This window comes from Phaenicophaeus curvirostris, chromosome 3 (genome assembly GCF_032191515.1).
Source record: "Phaenicophaeus curvirostris isolate KB17595 chromosome 3, BPBGC_Pcur_1.0, whole genome shotgun sequence".
Classification (NCBI taxonomy): domain Eukaryota; kingdom Metazoa; phylum Chordata; class Aves; order Cuculiformes; family Cuculidae; genus Phaenicophaeus; species Phaenicophaeus curvirostris.
In genome coordinates, this window is record NC_091394.1 from 94,573,649 (window position 1) to 94,592,245 (window position 18,597).

Here is an 18,597-nt window from a genome sequence, read left to right on the forward strand (position 1 = left end):
ATACAAGCCAAGATGCCATTGGCCTTCTTGGCCACCTGGGCACACTGCTGGCTCATATTCAGTCGGCTGTCAACCAACACCCCCAGGTCCCTCTCCTCCAGGCAGCTTTCTAGACAGACTTCTCCCAGTCTGTAGCACTGCATAGGGTTGTTGTGCCCCAAGTGCAGGACCCGGCATTTGGCCTTGTTAAACCTCATGCCATTGGACTCTGCCCAGCGGTCCAGCCTGTTCAGATCCCTTTGCAGAGCCTCCCGACCCTCCAGCAGATCCACACTTCCACCCAGCTTAGTGTCATCCGCAAACTTGCTAAGGGTGCATTCGATGCCTTCATCCAGGTCATTGATGAAGACATTGAACAGGGCTGGACCCAGCACTGAGCCCTGGGGAATCCCACTTGTCACTGGCCTCCAGCTGGATTTCACACCATTTCCCACCACTCTCTGGGCCCGGCCATCCAACCAGTTTTCCACCCAGGAGAGTGTGCGCCTGTCCAGCCCAGAGGCTGACAGTTTCTCAAGCAGAACGCTGTGAGAAACTGTGTCAAAGGCTTTGCTGAAGTCCAGGAAGACCACATCCACAGCCTTTCCCTCATCCAGTAGCCGGGTCACTTTGTCATAGAAGGCGATCAGGTTAGTCTGGCAAGACCTGCCTTTTGTGAACCCATGTTGACTGGGCCTGATCACCCGGTTCTCTTGCATGTGCTTCATGATAGCACTCAAGATCACCTGTTCCATGACTTTCCCTGGCACTGAGGTCAGACTGACAGGCCTGTAGTTTCCTGGGTCCTCCCTGCGGCCCTTTTTGTAGATGGGCACAACATCAGCCAGCCTCCAGTCCAGTGGGACTTCCCCAGTCTTCCAGGACTGTTGGAAGATGATGGAAAGGGGTTGAACTGTTCCATAACAGGGATTATGATATTTATTCTAAACTGACCTAAAAGAAGTATAACACAACTAGTCCCCTTTTATCAGGGAAAAAGGGATCATCATTACTTCTAAATATAAATCAGCATACATACCCTTAGTGTTGACTGTTTTCGCTGTGACCTCCAGTTTCTCCAATGGTTCTGTTCCAATATTTTCTAACTTAATGATAAGCTGCTGGGTCTCTCCATTGTAAAGCTGGACAGATACATTAGTGGAGATTTCATCCCCTGAAGATGGCTGAAGTGTATGAGCAGACCTACAAAAAACCACACACAGACCAACAAAATATTATGATGAACATGTTCAAAGCCTGTCCAAGTTACTGTATATTAACTATTCTTTGAAGACTCAGAAACTACTGCTCTGCAATCCTGATGATATTAAATGTCATTTTCCATTCTTATTTTAGTCGGGGTCATTTTCTATTATCATTGAGGACAAATTTTAATAATTTATGCATAAGACAGGTCAGATTTCAAACAATATTAAATATGTATTCATAAATGTGAAAGCTTGGCCGCAAAACTGTAAGCAATTTTGCTTAAAATAACTGCAGCAAAAACTGTGAGAAAGAGAAAAGAGCACAATAAGCAAGAGCAGGTCATTAGAATGAGCAAACTTGAAAAAAGCGCTATCTGATCTACCAAGTTTTGGAACACCAGAGTTGAGTAACAAGAGTGTTGATAGATGAATCTAAAACAAAAATAATAACAATAATTAAGGACAGTAAGAATCATAGAATGGTTTGAGTCAGAAGGGACCTTAAAGACCATCCAGTTCCAACCCCCCTGCCATGGGCAGGGACACCAACCACTGGATGAGGTTTCTCAAGGCCCCATCCAACCTGGCCTTGAACACTCACAGGGAGGGGGCATCCACAACTTCCCTGGGCAACCTGTGCCAGTGCCTCACCACCCTCAGAGGAAAAATTTCTTCCTAATATCTCATCGAAACCTCCCCTCTTTCAGCTGAAAAACATTCGTCCTCATCCAATCACTGCACCCTCTGATAAAGCGCCCCTTTCCAGCTTTCCTGTAGCCCCCTTTTAAGTACTGGAAGGCTGCCAGAAGATCTTGCTGGAGCCTTCTCTTCTCCAGGATGAACAAGAGATCATAAACTGTATCTGAAATATGAGGTTAAGATGTATTTAGTAGAGCGGTATGTTGTAAAAATAACTTAAGACATGAAACAAAAATTATTTTATGAGTTATATGTGCTAGAGAAAGTGCATGGGGGTCTAAAGTTTCAGAAACGTGAGAATTTATTTAAACAAGTATCAAGCATTTGATTTTAAAGTAACAAATGTGTTAAATCAGTCAACTATTGAAGTAGCAGATATGCACAGTGCTATGTCAACATATCATGGATAAAGGAGAATTGAGCAGTAACCTTGACCTTTTCGAGGAAGAATTAATGCTGGATTTGAGAGAATGCAGGTTTTGTGGACAGTAGAGGGCATAAACCTCATGGGAGTGGATCTTGGAAGAAATTCACTGTGCAAAAGGTGAAATAGTGAATATAAATGAACTCTTTGGAACATGAATGAGTAAAGGAGAATTGCAGAACAAGATAGATGGGCAGAGGTTCAATTTCTGACTGTATTTTTCATGCTAATGCAAAGTGGTCAGAAGGCATCAAGGATATAAGGGCAAAAGTTACTGAGATTAATGACCGATAAATCTGTTGGTAAGCACAGGTTCAGTAATTTCTTTTGGCAGGTATTTCTGCTATCCTTCCTTCCGCTCCTATCCTTCCTTAACACAAGACAAACCTCCACAAATCCTTAGCACCCTACACAAACCACAGCAGATTTTAGTCTTTTGAAACGCATCCATGATAACAGATATTTAAAACACACCTGTTTTGATTGTTTAAAATTTGTCATTTATCATTATCATTGCATCACTCTGAAGGCTAGGAAATCGGAGTAACTGGGAAGCAGGAATTGCTTTACTCCCCTCATATTTAGACAAAATTATAAAGGAACTGCATGCTAACAAACTTAACAAATGATACTTTCAATTACTAAATAAAGGTACATCTGATTCCTGAGCCCAGGTTGTAATCCAGTTTATGTATCCTTTTCTGTAATACAGGTTCTTAGAGTAAAACCACCTCAATTCCTACTTAAGTACTATACAGCCACAAGCTTTGTTCAAAACTTGCAAGATGTCAGGACTGAGGCTTGTCACGGGGACATTAGTAGATAAAAAGTTAGATACAAACCATCAAAGTTCGCTTGCAGCCCCTTACAGCCAGTCACATCCTGGGCTGCACTGAAAGAAAAATGGCCAGTAAGGTGAGGGAGGTGATTCTCCCCCTCTACTCTGCTCTGCTAAGACCCAACCTGGAGTCCCACGTTCAGATCTGCAGTTCTCAGCATAAGAAAGACATAGATGCATTGGAGCAGGTCCAGAGGAGGCTAAAAGAACAGTCAGAGGGCTGGAGCACCTCTCCTATGAGAAGAGGCCGAGAGGGGTGGAGTAGTTCAGTCTGGAGAAGAGAAGACTGTGGGGAGACCTTATTGCAGCCCTCCAGTACATGAAAGAGGGGGATATTTCTTCCCAAGCCCTGTAGTGACAGGGCAAGGAGCAACAGCTTAAACTGAAAATGGGGAGGTTTAGATGGGAAATCAGGAAGAAGTTTTTTACAATGAAGGTGGTGAGACGCTGGAACTGGTTGCCCAGAGATGTTATGGATGCCCCACCCCTAGAAGTGTTCAAGGTCAGTGCGGATGAGGCTTTGAGCAACCTGACCTGGTGGAAGATGACCCTGCCCACAGCGGGGAGGGTGGAACTGGATGATCTTTAAAGATCCTTTCCAATGCAAACCATTTGGATTCTATGCCTGCTCTGAACTTGTCCTGACTTGCCTGCAACTTTGGCTTGACTTACTGTAGCTGTAAAAGCAATTTTTCTTCTGACTTGGTGGCTATGGCTTTGCTCTATTTCTGTTAACTCTGTTTAGAACAACCATAGTTAGAATCATACAATCATAAAATAGTTTGGGTTGGAAGGGACCTTAAAGATCACCTAGCTCCAACCTCCACTAGATAAGGCTGCCCAAGTCCCCATCCAACCTGGCCTTGAACACCGCCAGGGATGGAGCATCCACAGCCTCCCTGGGCAATCTGTGCCAGTGCCTCATCACTCCCATGGTGAAGAAATCCCTCCTTATGTCTAGCCTAAATCTGCCCCTCTCCAGTTTATAGCCATTTCTCCTAGACCTATCACTACATGATTTTGTAAAAAGTCCTTCCTCAGCTTTCCTGTAGCCCCTTCAGGTACTAGAAGGTCATTATAAGGTCTCCTCAGAGTCTTCTCTTCTCCAGGCTGAACAACCCTATCTCTCAGCCTGTCCTAATGTGAAAGGTGCTCCAGCCCTCTGACCATCTCCATGACTCCCCTTTGGGCTCATTCCAACAGCTCCATATCCTTCTTATGTTGTGGATTCCAGAACTGGACACAGTACTCCTGATGAGGTCTCACAAGAGAGGAATAGAGGGGCAGAATCACCTCCCTTGCCCCACTGGCCACACTTCATTTGATGCAGCCCAGGATTCATTTGGCCTTCTGGGCTGCGAGTGCACACTGCCAGCTCATACTGAGCTTCTCATCAATCAGTTCTATATAGATACTCATAACAATGCCTTTTCCAACCAAGCAATTCTACGATTCTATCAAATGTTGGCAAAAGGGGTGTCAATGCCAATGTAAATATAAAGCAAATCAGCAAGATGCAAGGATAGCAGATTCTATCCTGCTGTTTGCAAATTAGGAATGTTCTTTCATTTCTTCACCATGTCTTTTTAAAAGTGCATCATCCTTCAGAGAAACCAAAGGATAAAACATTGCTGACAGGCAACATGAGGCAATTTGCTGGTATCACAGAGGCCGGGAGAAGGAGTAAGTGAAGATAAACAGAGACTTCCCTGGAGTTCTGCAAGGTAGCTAGAAGTGCATCTGAATTCCCAGGGTGTTAGCAGAACTGACTACTGAAACTGAAGCATCCGCAGAAGCTAAGAGTTAATTTAGCACCAATGAAAAAGGAAATATACACCAATATACAAAGAAAATCTTGTTAATGCTCCACATTATCAGCTGAACATAAATCCAAAACAAGCAAATATTATGCTCATTTAAGAATATCTACAATTTCCTCTGTATTTCAAACCCATCGTGTTCTTTAATATATTCATAACTTTGGCTAGCTAGTATTAATTTTGATTACAGCTAAACCATGCAGACTCCATATCTAGCAGGATTTTTATAGAGAATTTACCAACATGCAAGTAAATTGCAGTGTTTTATTATTTCGCTGTCTTCATCACGATACTACTTTTATAGCTGCGTAATCCAATGCCATCAACACAGCCTATTCCACATTAGAAAAGCAGAATTCCGTATGGAAGGATCAGAACCCAACTGGTTCCTTTGCTGTACTAAGCAAACAATACTGAAGAACATAATCAAAACTGTACATAAATATACATAGATTTCTCTTTGTGTCACACGATGCTGATGGTCATGCTACCAAGGATCACAAATGGAGCTGAGGTCTTCCAATCAACGGAACACTACCTATGGTACTTCAACTATCAAGTCAGTAAGTGACAAAAGGCTGTTTCCTGATCCATGGCTAAAAGGAACATTGAAAAAGAAAAGGAAAAATAGAAAAAGAAAAAAGAAAAAGGGGGACAAAAGAGAAAAGGGGAGATGGAGAAAGGGGAGATGGAGAAAGGGGAGATGGAGAAAGGGGAGATGGAGAAAGGGGAGATGGAGAAAGGGGAGATGGAGAAAGGGGAGATGGAGAAAGGGGAGATGGAGAACTGGAACTCCAGACCTTTACCATTACTTGCAAACCGGCAGACAGATGGCAATACAATGCTCAACATGTACTTAGTAGCTCAATACTCTTGAATCATGAAAAGTTCTAAAAACTGAATTGAATCAGTGTCTTATAAACACCCTGTAGAATCATGGAATCAGTCAGTCACAGAATCACAGAATAACCAGGTTGGAAGAGACCCACCGGATCATCGAGTCCAACCGTTCCCATCAAACACTAAACCATATCCCTCAGCACCTCATCCACCCGTGCCTTAAACACCTCCAGGGAAGGTGACTCAACCACCTCCCTGGGCAGCCTGTTCCAGTGCCCAATGACCCCTTCTGTAAAGAATTTTTTCCTAACGTCTAGCCTAAACCTCCCCTGGCGGAGCTTGAGGCCATTCCCTCTTGTCCTGTCCCCTGTCACTTGGGAGAAGAGGCCAGCACCCTCCTCTCTACAACCTCCTTTCAGGTAGTTGTAGAGAGCAATGAGGTCACCCCTCAGCCTCCTCTTCTCCAGGCTAAACAACCTCAGCTCTCTCAGCCGCTCCTCATAAGGCCTGTTCTTCAGCCCCTTCACCAGCTTTGTTGCTCTTCTCTGGACTCGCTCCAGAGCCTCAACATCCTTCTTGTGGTGAGGAGCCCAGAACTGAACACAGGATTCGAGGAGCGGTCTCACCAGTGCCGAGTACAGAGGGAGGATAACCTCCCTGGACCTGCTGGTCACGCCGTTTCTGATACAAGCCAAGATGCCATTGGCCTTCTTGGCCACCTGGGCACACTGCTGGCTCATATTCAGTCAGCTGTCAACCAACACGCCCAGGTCCCTCTCCTCCAGGCAGCTTTCTAGACAGACTTCTCCCAGTCTATAGCACTGCATAGGGTTGTTGTGCCCCAAGTGCAGGACCCGGCATTTGGCCTTGTTAAACCTCATGCCATTGGACTCTGCTCAGTGGTCCAGCCTGTTCAGATCCCTTTGCAGAGCCTCCCGACCCTCCAGCAGATCGACACTTCCACCCAGCTTAGCGTCGTCCGCAAACTTGCTAAGGGTGCACTCGATGCCTTCATCCAGATCATTGATGAAGACATTGAACAGGGCTGGACCCAGCACTGAGCCCTGGGGAACCCCACTTGTCACTGGCCTCCAGCTGGATTTCACACCATTTACCATCACTCTCTGGGCCCGGCCAGCCAACCAGTTTTCCACCCAGGAGAGTGTGCGCCTGTCCAGAGGCTGTCAGCCAGAGGCTGACAGTTTCTCAAGCAGAATGCTGTGAGAAACTGTGTCAAAGGCTTTGCTGAAGTCCAGGAAGATACATCCACAGCCTTTCCCTCGTCTAGCAGCCGAGTCACTTTGTCATAGAAGGCGATCAGGTTAGTCTGGCAAGACCTGCCTTTTGTGAACCCATGTTGACTGGGCCTGATCACCCGGTTCTCTTGCATGTGCTTCATGATAGCACTCAAGATCACCTGCTCCATGACTTTCCCTGGCACTGAGGTCAGACTGACAGGCCTGTCGTTTCCTGGGTCCTCCCTGCGGCCCTTCTTGTAGATGGGCACAACATCAGCCAGCCTCCAGTCCAGTGGGACTTGCCCAGTCTTCCAGGACTGTTGGAAGATGATGGAAAGGGGTTTGGCCAGCACATCCACCAGCTCCTTCAGTACCCTAGGGTGAATCCCGTCTGGCCCCATAGACTCGTGGCTGTCCAGTCGGGCTAGCAAGGCTCTGACCACCTCCTCTTGGATCACGGGAGCCTCATTATGCTCCTCTAGCTCCTGGGTTTGTACACAGACGGAACGACCCTCCTTACGACTAAAGACTGAGGCAAAGAAGGCATTAAGTACCTCAGCCTTTTCCTCATCCCCTGTCACTGTTGTTCCTTCTGTGTCCAATAGGGACTGTATGGTCTCCCTAGTCCGCCTTTTATTATTTATATATTTGTAGAAAGATTTTTTGTTATCTTTCACTGACTTGGCCAATCCAATTTCTAGCTGAGCCTTAGCCCTTCTGGTTTTTTCCCTACACAATCACATTCAGTCTGGAGACACAGTCTGGATACAGTCACATTCTTCATGGGGGAAAAAAACTCTAAAATCCCACGAAACTACTGTGTCCTTTTTGAACAGAATATAAGGAAGCTATTTTAGTTAATTCTTCCTGTACCTCCTAAACAAATTGTTTCTAAAGCATGATAGCACGTTTGGGCCTCTCTTGAACAACGGAAATATTGACACGTTGGAGCAAGACCAGAAGAGGGTTATCAAAATAATTAGGAGGCTGGAGCACAACAAGAGGACAAGTTCAAAGAGATGGATTTTCTCAGTTTGAAAAGAAGAAGAGGGAGAGATTTTTACTCTCGCTAATGTTGTAAGACGTCGGAACTGATTTCCCACAGTGGTGACGGAAACAACACCCATGGAGATAATTAAAACATAACTAGATCATGCCCTTGGCAACCTGATCTAACATTTAAGTCATATCAATTGTCAAATCTGGCCCTGATTTTAGGAAGATTCTGGACCAGATGACCTCCAGAGGCATCCTTTCCAATCCACACTATTCCATGGATTATCTCTTTGATTTTATGAATATTTAGCCTTTAAAGGATTCAGTCTTTTAAAACTACGACTTTCATAATGAATAATCCTTATACTCCATCAGTTAAATCAATCTCAAAATACTGTCTACGAAATTCCAAGGTTTCAAGCAGTAAAACAAAAAAAAATAGATTTATATTCTAAAGTAAATAGAACAGATACAATTTATGTCTTATTTTACTAAAGCACTGATTATATACTGAAATGAAGGAGGTTTTATTCAGCACATGACTAATGCTTAAATATAAACAAATAAAACCATCATTTAATTCAGTTTCTCACCTTGGAAGGGAGGTACTGATCTGCAGCCTTGGCAAAGCTGGAATGACTTCGACAGTACAGCCATTGGTCTTTACTCCTGGTAGATTATCCAGAAGGCAATCACTGAAGACTCCAAAAACTGAAGTGTGGTAACCTGATTTTTAGAAGAAAACATCAGTACACTGTGAATTTTTCTGTTTGCTGAGAGGTCTCAAAGTACTAAGCTCACTAGTCAGATCTTGCCAAGATTTCTGCTACTCAAACCACTACCTTCTCTACACCTTCTCTCAGGACATGAAATATGTAAATAACAACATTTGAAGCTGCATGACAACATACAAACAACACACATATATGCCTTTGTAACTGCGACATGTAATTAAAATCTTAACAAAAGAGTCTCTGATTTCCACCATGTGCTGTGGTAAAATCTATAGTCTTTACAAGACCAACATCACAAGTTGTAGTATAAAACAGTGGTCTTTACTATATCCCCTAATCCACTAGTTCACATAAAACTTGCTACCTATCAAGACATGTTAACAGTTCCCTCTTTCCTCAAAAAAGTGTTTCTAGGAGTCTCAACTGTACCCAGGAGTTAAGGTAAAAAAGAATCCTAAACAAAACAAATCAAGAAAAAAAAGGAATACGTGTATACAGACAGACACCTGCCATGAAAGACCACAGCTTATCCTCAATTCAATTTAGTAGGAAAGTACCTCTACACCAGCTCCTTACTAGGCAATATATAAATCTATATCTGAAGGAAGATACAAATTGACACAAAAAAAAAAAAATTGTCAACAAATTGACACAAAAACAGCCACCAAATACAGAAATCAACTCCCCTACTTGCAGTACATTTCTAGTACGTGAAGCTAAATGCAAACAACTACAGCAAAAATGTTGAGTGCTTTGATGCTATTCTGCATTTACTATGATAGTTTCTGAAACGAAAAAAACCAAAGAATCATTTTATGAGCAAAGAGAAAAGCTCTTAAAGAAAGACTCAGTGAGAACAGAGTTTTGTCAAGTTCAAACCCATCTTCTTTTGCTGTTTAGCTTTACTAAAATGGCTCTTCTCCTGCAATTCTGCATTCCAGGAACACGTACCTAGAACTGTGCGTTGGTAAGATGATTCAGTCCTACTACTTGTTGAATTCACCATCTTCACACATAGCTCCTTTTCTAGAAGCCTGATTTGCTCATCTTCTACTAAAGCTTCTTAATTCTCTTTACTTACTTCAAACACTATTCTATTTATACTTATTAATGAAATGATATTTTGTTAGTGACAGCCTCCGCACACATTGGCCAGATTGTTTCCACAGAAGCAACCAAAAAAGTGTCTGAGGTTTTACATGAGCATGATTAAGAAAAACGAACAACAAGATTATCTTTCTTTCTCATGAAAAAGTTCAGTAATCCTCCTCAGAAGCTTTCCAAATGAAAGCATTAATCAAGGCAAGCATGAGTTCATTATCCTTTTCCTCTCATACATGAGATAATGTAAGCATGTGTTCTTTACTGCTGTTACAACCAAGCAATTCTTCAGGCTCTGTTTCTTTATCAAGTCCAGTAGAGAAAACAGATTTCTTTCTTTGTTTTGGGCTGTCGTTTACTTACTGAGGAGAATTCAGACTGGCAAACAAATGCGTGTCATACGAACTTATGAAATCCACAGAGATGGAAAAGACAAGGATATTTTACTACGAAGAGAGTGACTAAAGACATCCCTTACCATTGACAGTGATCTGTCCAGTCGTTTGAGGAACGCCAACAAGAGTTACTGGGTAAAGACCAGATTCGGCAGGTAGAGAAAGAGCTGCAGGAAGCGATTCGAATTCTACTCCTGTTGTCAAGAGACCCTGAAAAAGTCATATTAAACAGATAAATTCCTTTATGATATACACTTACATTTTTATGATATATACTTATATTTCAATCTCTAGCATTACATCACAAAAACTTCTGCAATATATTCCAGTTTGCTCATATCAGTTATTTTGGTTTTTAAGTTCCAGTGACTTCTAGAATTATAGTAAAATTTGTATTCTCCACTGAAACGTGTTTCAGGATCTGAAGTGGGAACGATGTATGAAAAAAACAATAAATATTTATATCCAAGCACAGTAAAAAGCAGGAGTGTTATAATCTGCACAGTGTTGGTTTGTACATACATTTAATTGTACTTGTGACCTTACTTACATATTTGCTTATATTTTAGACAATGGAAGATGTTTTTCATACATAAGCAAGAACTTAGCTTTAAAGTTCCTGGCCAGAAAATATTTATCCATGGGGAGAAAACAAACAGTATTTACAGGTAATAGAAGAAGTCTGGCTTTGCTATCCAACCTAAACGTCCCAGAGAACTGGAATAAGGCATCCACTTCGCTAACTCAAACTTCTATCAAGCCTAGGTGCCTGCAGTTAGACTGTATGGTTTATTCCTTCACAGAATCACAGAATCACTAGATTGGAAAAGACCCACTGGATCATCAAGTCCAATCTTCAGTGAATGCCAGAGAAATCTCTTTGCAACCTAAAGATAAAACACTTAGTAAATAAATTAAGCAAAAATAAAGATATTTAACAAACTTATAAACACAGCACTACTGTCCTTAGAAGACTGTGAAAGTTATTTTAAGTTCAGTTCATGAATTTAAGCTGCTTTAACACAGAATGTATTGTTACAAGTAAGAAATTTAATGTTGTAAAGCACATAAGTCCAAGTTACCAGCTGCTTTTGTTTACACAGACTTTTATTTTTATTCTTTACTAAAGATGCCATGCAAATACCTCCATCAATTAATGCAGTAAATACAAAAAACTTCAGCTACATGAGGATGCTTCATAGGAAAACAAAACTCTACGACAAAGGTCAATACTATTTTTGTAAACACAGATGAAAATCCTGATGGATTGAGCTACACAAAACCACAAAGAGACAAAAGTCTGAATCAGGAGATTATGAAGCGGCACAAGAAGGCCATGGATCTGTTGGAGTGAGCCCAGAAGAGGGCCATGAAGATGATCCAAGGTCTGTAGCACCTCCCATACAACGACAACCTGAGAGAGTTGGGGTTGTTCAGCCTGGAGAAGAGAAGCCTTCCAGTACTTAAAGGGGGCTACAGGAAAGCTGGGGAGCGGCTCTTTTTCAGGGAGTGCAGGGACAGGATGAGAAGTTTAAGCTGAGAGAGGGGAGACAGATGATATATTAGGAAGAAATTTTTGACTGCGAGGATGGTAAGGCACTGGCATAGGTCACCCAGAGAAGTCGTGGAAACCCCATCCCTGTGAGTGTTCAAGGCCAGGTTGGCTGAGGCTTTGAGGAAACTGATTCAGAGGGAGGTGTCTCTGTGCGTGGCAGGGGGGGTTGGTACTGGATGATCTTTAACCCAAACCAATCAATGATTCTATGGTTCTCTGCACAGTACCAGAACACTAGCACTGTTTTCCTCTGAAAACATCTATGATTGCCTATTTTTTAATTCTATTTATTTTTCAATGGTGCACCTTTAATGCTCAACTCAGCTGTAAAGGCAGCTAGCCTAGCCTTCTTCTGTTTGTAATTAAAAACTAGGAAAACTGATACTCACATAACAAGTATTTAAAGAAATGCAAATGGCACCACAGGAATTACCCAGCAAACGACTGAAACTTGACCTGCCACGTACAGGAACTTTTAATGGCCTGATCTGCATTGGAACTAACCACCAGCAAGTCTTCTTCCAGTAATTCCTGCACATTAACCCAAAGGAATCCACCAGCAATCAAATCAACTGAACTAAAAGTTGTTATCAGAATTTCTCCCCACTCTCAGTGTGCCTTCCAGAAAATTAACAACCAAGCATCTTTTTCTGTACATGCTACATAACAACTACAAAAATGTTTTGCACCTAAGATTTTTAACAGCAAAGTCCTAAACACAGCAACAGCTTAAAAAAGCAATCTGAACAGGTTTGTCAGGTTCTTGATTCCTCATCTACTGAAGATACGAAGTCATCATGATTATAATATATCCAGAAGCTATAGTCATTCATTCTAGCAATTACTTCTTTGTAGACTTGACACTGTTGAGACAACATCTACTTCAAACAAAGCTACTCTTGCTTCATGGAAAGGTGCGTTAGAGAATTCTATCCTGCACTATTATTGCGAAAAATTCAATGTCATCATTTGACTTAAGCTGTAAGAAACTCTGTCAAACCCTCACTTCTACTGAATTACAATTTTCCCCCAGTTTCACATGGAGACTTCAGCTGTCGGAAATAAATCACAAACAAGTACAGAAAAACTAGTTCTGTCTCCAGCAGGCACTCAGCACCCAGTGCACCACAGCTCTGACATTTTGGGATTCCCACTTCATAAACACAAGCTTGGTCACTACTTTTCAAACATATATGTTAATGCAGCAGGCTTTCTTTGTGCTCTTGGTGAAATATTCTTTGCAGAACTTCAGAAAAAAAAAAGATCAAAATAATTATTGCAATAAATAGACAAGACAAACTACTTTTGAATACGATGCAAAATAACTGAATGCATGTAACTGAATCCTTCCAGTGAGATTCACCTCACAGAACCGGGGTAAACATTCACTCTCTAATACTGACTTAGACTCAAGTCTTCATCATAATCACTCTGCTTTTGCTTTGGTAGAAGCAAATCTTAGAATATAAATAGAAGGGAACCCTATACACATATACACACTCCAAAACTCACTTTTAAAACAGCTACAGCAGGCTTTGTAAGATTACTTCGGTCCTGAAAGCACTGAACTATCACTTGGCCAAATATTCAAATATATTTCAATTACTCAGGATTCACTTCAACAAATTACTTTTATCCAAGGACTTGGAGTCCTAAAAAATCAATGACAAAAATAAAGCACTCTAATGTCTTGTTTAGTATCAGCTATAGCAAATGGAAATAAAACAGAACTGAGAGAGACTTCGTCTAATATCTCTTCTTACTTTGAAGCAGTCAACTCTACATTAACCATTCCCAGCACGTTTATCTAGGGAGTTCTGGAATTTCACTTAGAAGCAGTCTCTAAGAAGGGATCAGGTAACTGAATGCAGTGGCTAAACTGGAAAGCCTTTCCAGTTCAAACGTTCTCCTAATACTACGTTGAACTTACCTCTTAACAATTACTACACATCATTATTTTTCCATTCCTAGCTACCTCCCCAAATTAGCCAGTATAGCAACTGCTCATAAACACACACAAAACACTAGGAGATTGCAATGTCTCTGCAAAACCAGAGTCAGGTCACTTTCCTGTAATATGGGAAGGTCCTCGTTAAGAAATGCTCCTAATTAGGCCAGTTTTCCTTGGGGCAAGAGGGAGAGGGAAGCAATGAGTAAATAAAGCTTTGTCCCATGTTCTTACTCATCTACTTCACATTTTTAATCACAATGGATGTCAAGGACATGCATTTACGCATTGATTTCACTTCATATCTATACATTCATTTCACTTTGCATCTAAACATTCATTTCACTTCACACCTACATATGCATTTCACTTCTTGCAGTATAAACAGTTGTGATCTTACTCAATATTAATTAGTCCCCCATCCCAGAAATCGGACATCCTCCACTATCAAGTTGGATTGAAGGGGAGCTTGGGAAGATATTTAGGATCCTGTAAAGGAAAAAATAACCTGAAGGGAGACCATAAACCAGCATAGCCTCAATAAATGCATCTAAAGTAGTCAAGCCCACATATATACAGGCTGCCATATGACCCCAAAGCTGCCAGTCAGAACCTCACCACCCAGCTGGAGTTTTCATCTATGACACCAATGAGCTCTCTTGTTCCAGGGAACTGAGGATTGGAATGCACCAGAGCCAAATAATTGAAAAAATTAAAGATTAAAAAAGGGTGTGGAGGGGAGAGAGGGAGAGGAATAGGGAAGTCAACTGAGAAAAATTAAATAAGTCAACGGTGATATTTTAAAGGCTAACGGTCAAGGCTCAGGAAAAGCAGCAATCATAATGCAGCTGACAGAGAAAGCATCTTCCTCACCAAAGAACTTAAACTGGGTATGTTAACTGCAGGTATAATCCAGACAGAAGATAAACAGAGACAGGAATAGACAAAAAGGCACATGAATGGATCTGGAGTACAATCACATAAAATGAATGTGCTAATGGACAAGAAGAGTTACTAGTCACAGCAATCGCTAGGATTAAAATGATTTAATAACAGCAAAGTGAAGAAAATTGCTATGTACAGTGTACATTGTTCCCTAACTCCTGGAATTATACCAAAATGACACCCTTGGATCACGCTGATCACAGACACAGCATGTTGCACACAGGTAACTGCTGAAGCAAAGTAAATCCTCGGCACAACATATTTATCCTATAATGCATTAAGAATGAGTTCTCAGTCTATTATTTAACAACAAAACCCATGAAAACTATGAGCTTTTCTAAGACAGCAAACACAATGGAAACACCAAGACACCTGCACCACGCACATAATATGTCTGGGCTAGAAATAAAAGAGCCTCAAGTGTATTACCACATGAAGGAAAATCCAGCATTCATTTCTCTCGTTAGGAGAGTTTAATTATTCACTAAAATTTGGAGCTTTTTAAAGCAAAGATATTAAGAAAGCATAAAAACTTACCAAAATGGAGAAAAAAAACACCATAAATCTCAACTAGGCTTTGAAGTTCCATACATAAACTGAAATCAAGACACTAACTCTTAAAACTTAACCCACACAAATAAGTCTTAAAAGACAATGACATATCTAGAATGTCTGAAAGAAATCTTCAATATTGCTGTTTGCTGGATAGCAGAATTCAGCAATATTTGCCCAACATTGCCCTCTGGTGCCTAAAAATGCTTCAGATGAAGAGTAACAACCAAATCATGGCCGAAGTACTGTCACATCCTTTACCTAAACATATCAGATACACCAAAAAAAAAAAAGACAATAAGCGTTAAATTTCTTTCCCCTCGAGTCTTATACCTTATTTCGAGTAATACTATTTAGGAATCATTGCTCTTTCCAACCTTACAGGAAAAGTTGAACCGTATAGAAGGTTTCCTCCAGGGAATACATGAATGACAGATTAAAAAAAAAAAAAACCTTCAATTTTACATTTCCTTGTATTCTTAGAAAACAATTTAAATTGTCTTAGAGTGAATATATACGTGCTATTATCACATCTTTCAATCACTTCCAGCCTCAATTTAGTTTTAGAAAAATAAAACAACTTGTCTGTAAATGGTAGCGGTCAGGGACGCTGTTAAAAGAACATGAGTACATAAATGTATTTTTAAGACTTTACTTACCAGCCCTGAAATGCAATCATTCCTTTTTTTAAAGCAACACTGCCATCAAAGTTAGTTTTCAGGCTGAACATACTTCATACAATGTCGTCAAACACTTTACACAAAAACTATCAAATATTTATTTAAAAGGAAATTTTCCCTATTTTTAATAAGATTGGTTTAGGCAGACCTAGAAAATACCAAACACAACCATTTTTATCCTTCTTCCCCCTCAGCTTCTTTGTGTACATTCTTACCTAATATAGCTTCAATTAAATGTAGTGTATCAGTAAGTAAATATTCTCTGAAGATGGTAGAAACAGTACAAAGATGGGAACTTGCTGAAGAACAGTTGGTGGAAACAATTTAAATCATCATAAACAAAGTTATGGGACTGATTATACATAAAGAGTTATCAAAATTTAAAGTGGCACTTCTAGACACCAACACTGAGCTCTTGGCTAATATAACAGCCATTCTATAGCACCATTAATCTAAACACCAAGCTTAAATTGTCTTCAAATAAATATACAACACACTCCAAACAAAAGGAGAACTACAGAACAAATACATTTTTTTGAATAATGTCTTAATACTATAAATTACATAATCGTCATGTTTTGGAGTACTATTTTTTACTTTCACAGAATCATAGAATGGTTTGGGTTGGAAGGGACCTTAAAGATCATGTAGTTCCAACCCGTTTGCCATGGGCAGGGACACCTTCTACTGGATGAGGCTGCCCAAAGCCCCATCCAATCTGGCCAGGTAGGGGGCAAACACAACTTCCCTGGGCAATCTGCGCCAGTGCCTCACCACCCTCTGATCATCTTCATGGCCCTTTCTCAATAGTATTTTATTAAACACAGTTTTCATGGCTCTATACTTTATATATTGTAGAAAATATACCCATGGTTTTAAGAAAGCTACAGTAAGTGCAGAAAAAATGCTTTCACTCAATAAATATCACTGCCTCAAAATTTCTACCTTTTCTTTTTTTACCTTTAATGTTAAACTTGAGAAACAAAGAAGAAAAAAAATTTAAAAGAACATAACACACTTTGCAGTGCACTTTCACATGTATTTTATTTTAGTAGAAGATCTCACTAGATTGTACCATGCTTTAACATTTGTCCCAATATACAAAATAATCCATCAGCGATTTCTCAGTATTTTGGGGGGTTTTTGAAGGTTCTTTTTTTCTTGGACAGAAAAAAGTAACTGCAAAAGAGGTAGAAGCTATCATTCACATGCCTGAACAAGTCTATACAGAAATCAATATTCCTGGGAAATCAAGTAAAGTTGTACATACACTTATTTACAGCTGAATATCACATCTCTCAAACTCGAGCTCCACCACCAGGAGAGCAGAAACACTGCAGTCCATCCCACCCAAAGCCAGTCAGGTTCATTTCTGTCTGTGTCTCACTCTGTTGACCTAAGGTACCTGTTAAGTTTTATTAAAGCACTTTGTCTGATCACCACCATGATCTCTCTTGCTTTGTTTCACTGACTAAAATACCTCATTGTTGGACCTAATCACCTCCATATTCTGTGACTATACATTGTCATTTGACAAACGCTATTGCACCTTTCAATGGATCGGCCTTCAGAAGTATATGGACAAAACAAAAACATGACATAGAAAAAGGCAGAAAAGCAATACAGAAATGGGACACACATGAAGAACAGATATCTAAACAGAGTCCCAAAGCATAAATATGCATGGCAGACAATAAACAGCAAGTACAGCAAAGATGGGCAAAAAGCTTTGAGAACAGCACAATAAAACAATAAAAGAACTAACTTTTCAGACAGTACAGGTCTTATCATGCAACACTGATCAAACTAATATCTCCACAGTCTCATGTAAAGCCTAAAAATTCAATTTATTTTACTTAATCATAGAATCACAGAATCATAGAATCATAGAATAACCAGGTTGGAAGAGACCCACCGCATCATCGAGTCCAACCATTCCTATCAAACACTAAACCATGCCCCTTAGCACCTCGTCCACCCGTCCCTTAAACACCTCCAGGGAAGGTGAATCAACCACCTCCCTGGGCAGCCTGTTCCAGTGCCCAATGACCCTTTCTGTGAAAAATTTTTTCCTAATGTCCAGCCTAAATCTCCCCTGGCGGAGCTTGAGGCCATTCCCTCTTGTCCTGTCCCCTGTCACTTGGGAGAAGAGGCCAGCACCCTCCTCTCTACACCCTCCTTTCAGGTAGTTGTAGAGAGCAACGAGGTCTCCCCTCAGCCTCCTCTTCTCCAGGCTAAACAACCCCAGCTCTCGCAGCCGCTCCTCTTAAGACTTGTTCTCCAGCACCCTCACCAGCTTTGTTGCTCTTCTCTGGACTCATTCCAGAGCCTCAACATCCTTCTTGTGGTGAGGGGCCCAGAACTGAACACAGGATTCGAGGAGCGGTCTCACCAGTGCCGAGTACAGAGGGAGAATAACCTCCCTGGACCTGCTGGTCATGCTGTTTCTGATACAAGCCAAGATGCCATTGGCCTTCTCAATAAAACTCCATGTACCTAGCATGAACACTTCAAACAATGAAAAAAAGCCAGAGAAGCCTTTCAATGAGGAACCGTTCTCCTTACCAACTTGTCCTCAATACTAAGTTGTTTCCCATCTCAACTTCCAACTATAACAAACAGGAAGACACATTAGGAAAAGTATA

The 18,597-nt window shown here is 41.0% G+C and overlaps 1 protein-coding gene across 3 annotated transcripts in view; it reads right to left on the reverse strand.

The window, feature by feature from the left end:
- The window catches only part of TRAPPC9 (trafficking protein particle complex subunit 9), a 540,656-nt gene that overhangs the window by 456,035 nt on the left and 66,024 nt on the right, over positions 1-18,597 (reverse strand). For all 3 annotated transcript variants that reach the window (XM_069854713.1, XM_069854711.1, XM_069854712.1), the window contains 3 exons: positions 10,356-10,482; positions 8,636-8,768; positions 1,019-1,182 (listed from right to left, as the gene is read on the reverse strand). In XM_069854713.1, the coding sequence (XP_069710814.1) occupies positions 1,019-1,182; positions 8,636-8,768; positions 10,356-10,482 (424 nt within the window). The remainder of the gene's footprint in view (positions 1-1,018; positions 1,183-8,635; positions 8,769-10,355; positions 10,483-18,597) is intronic.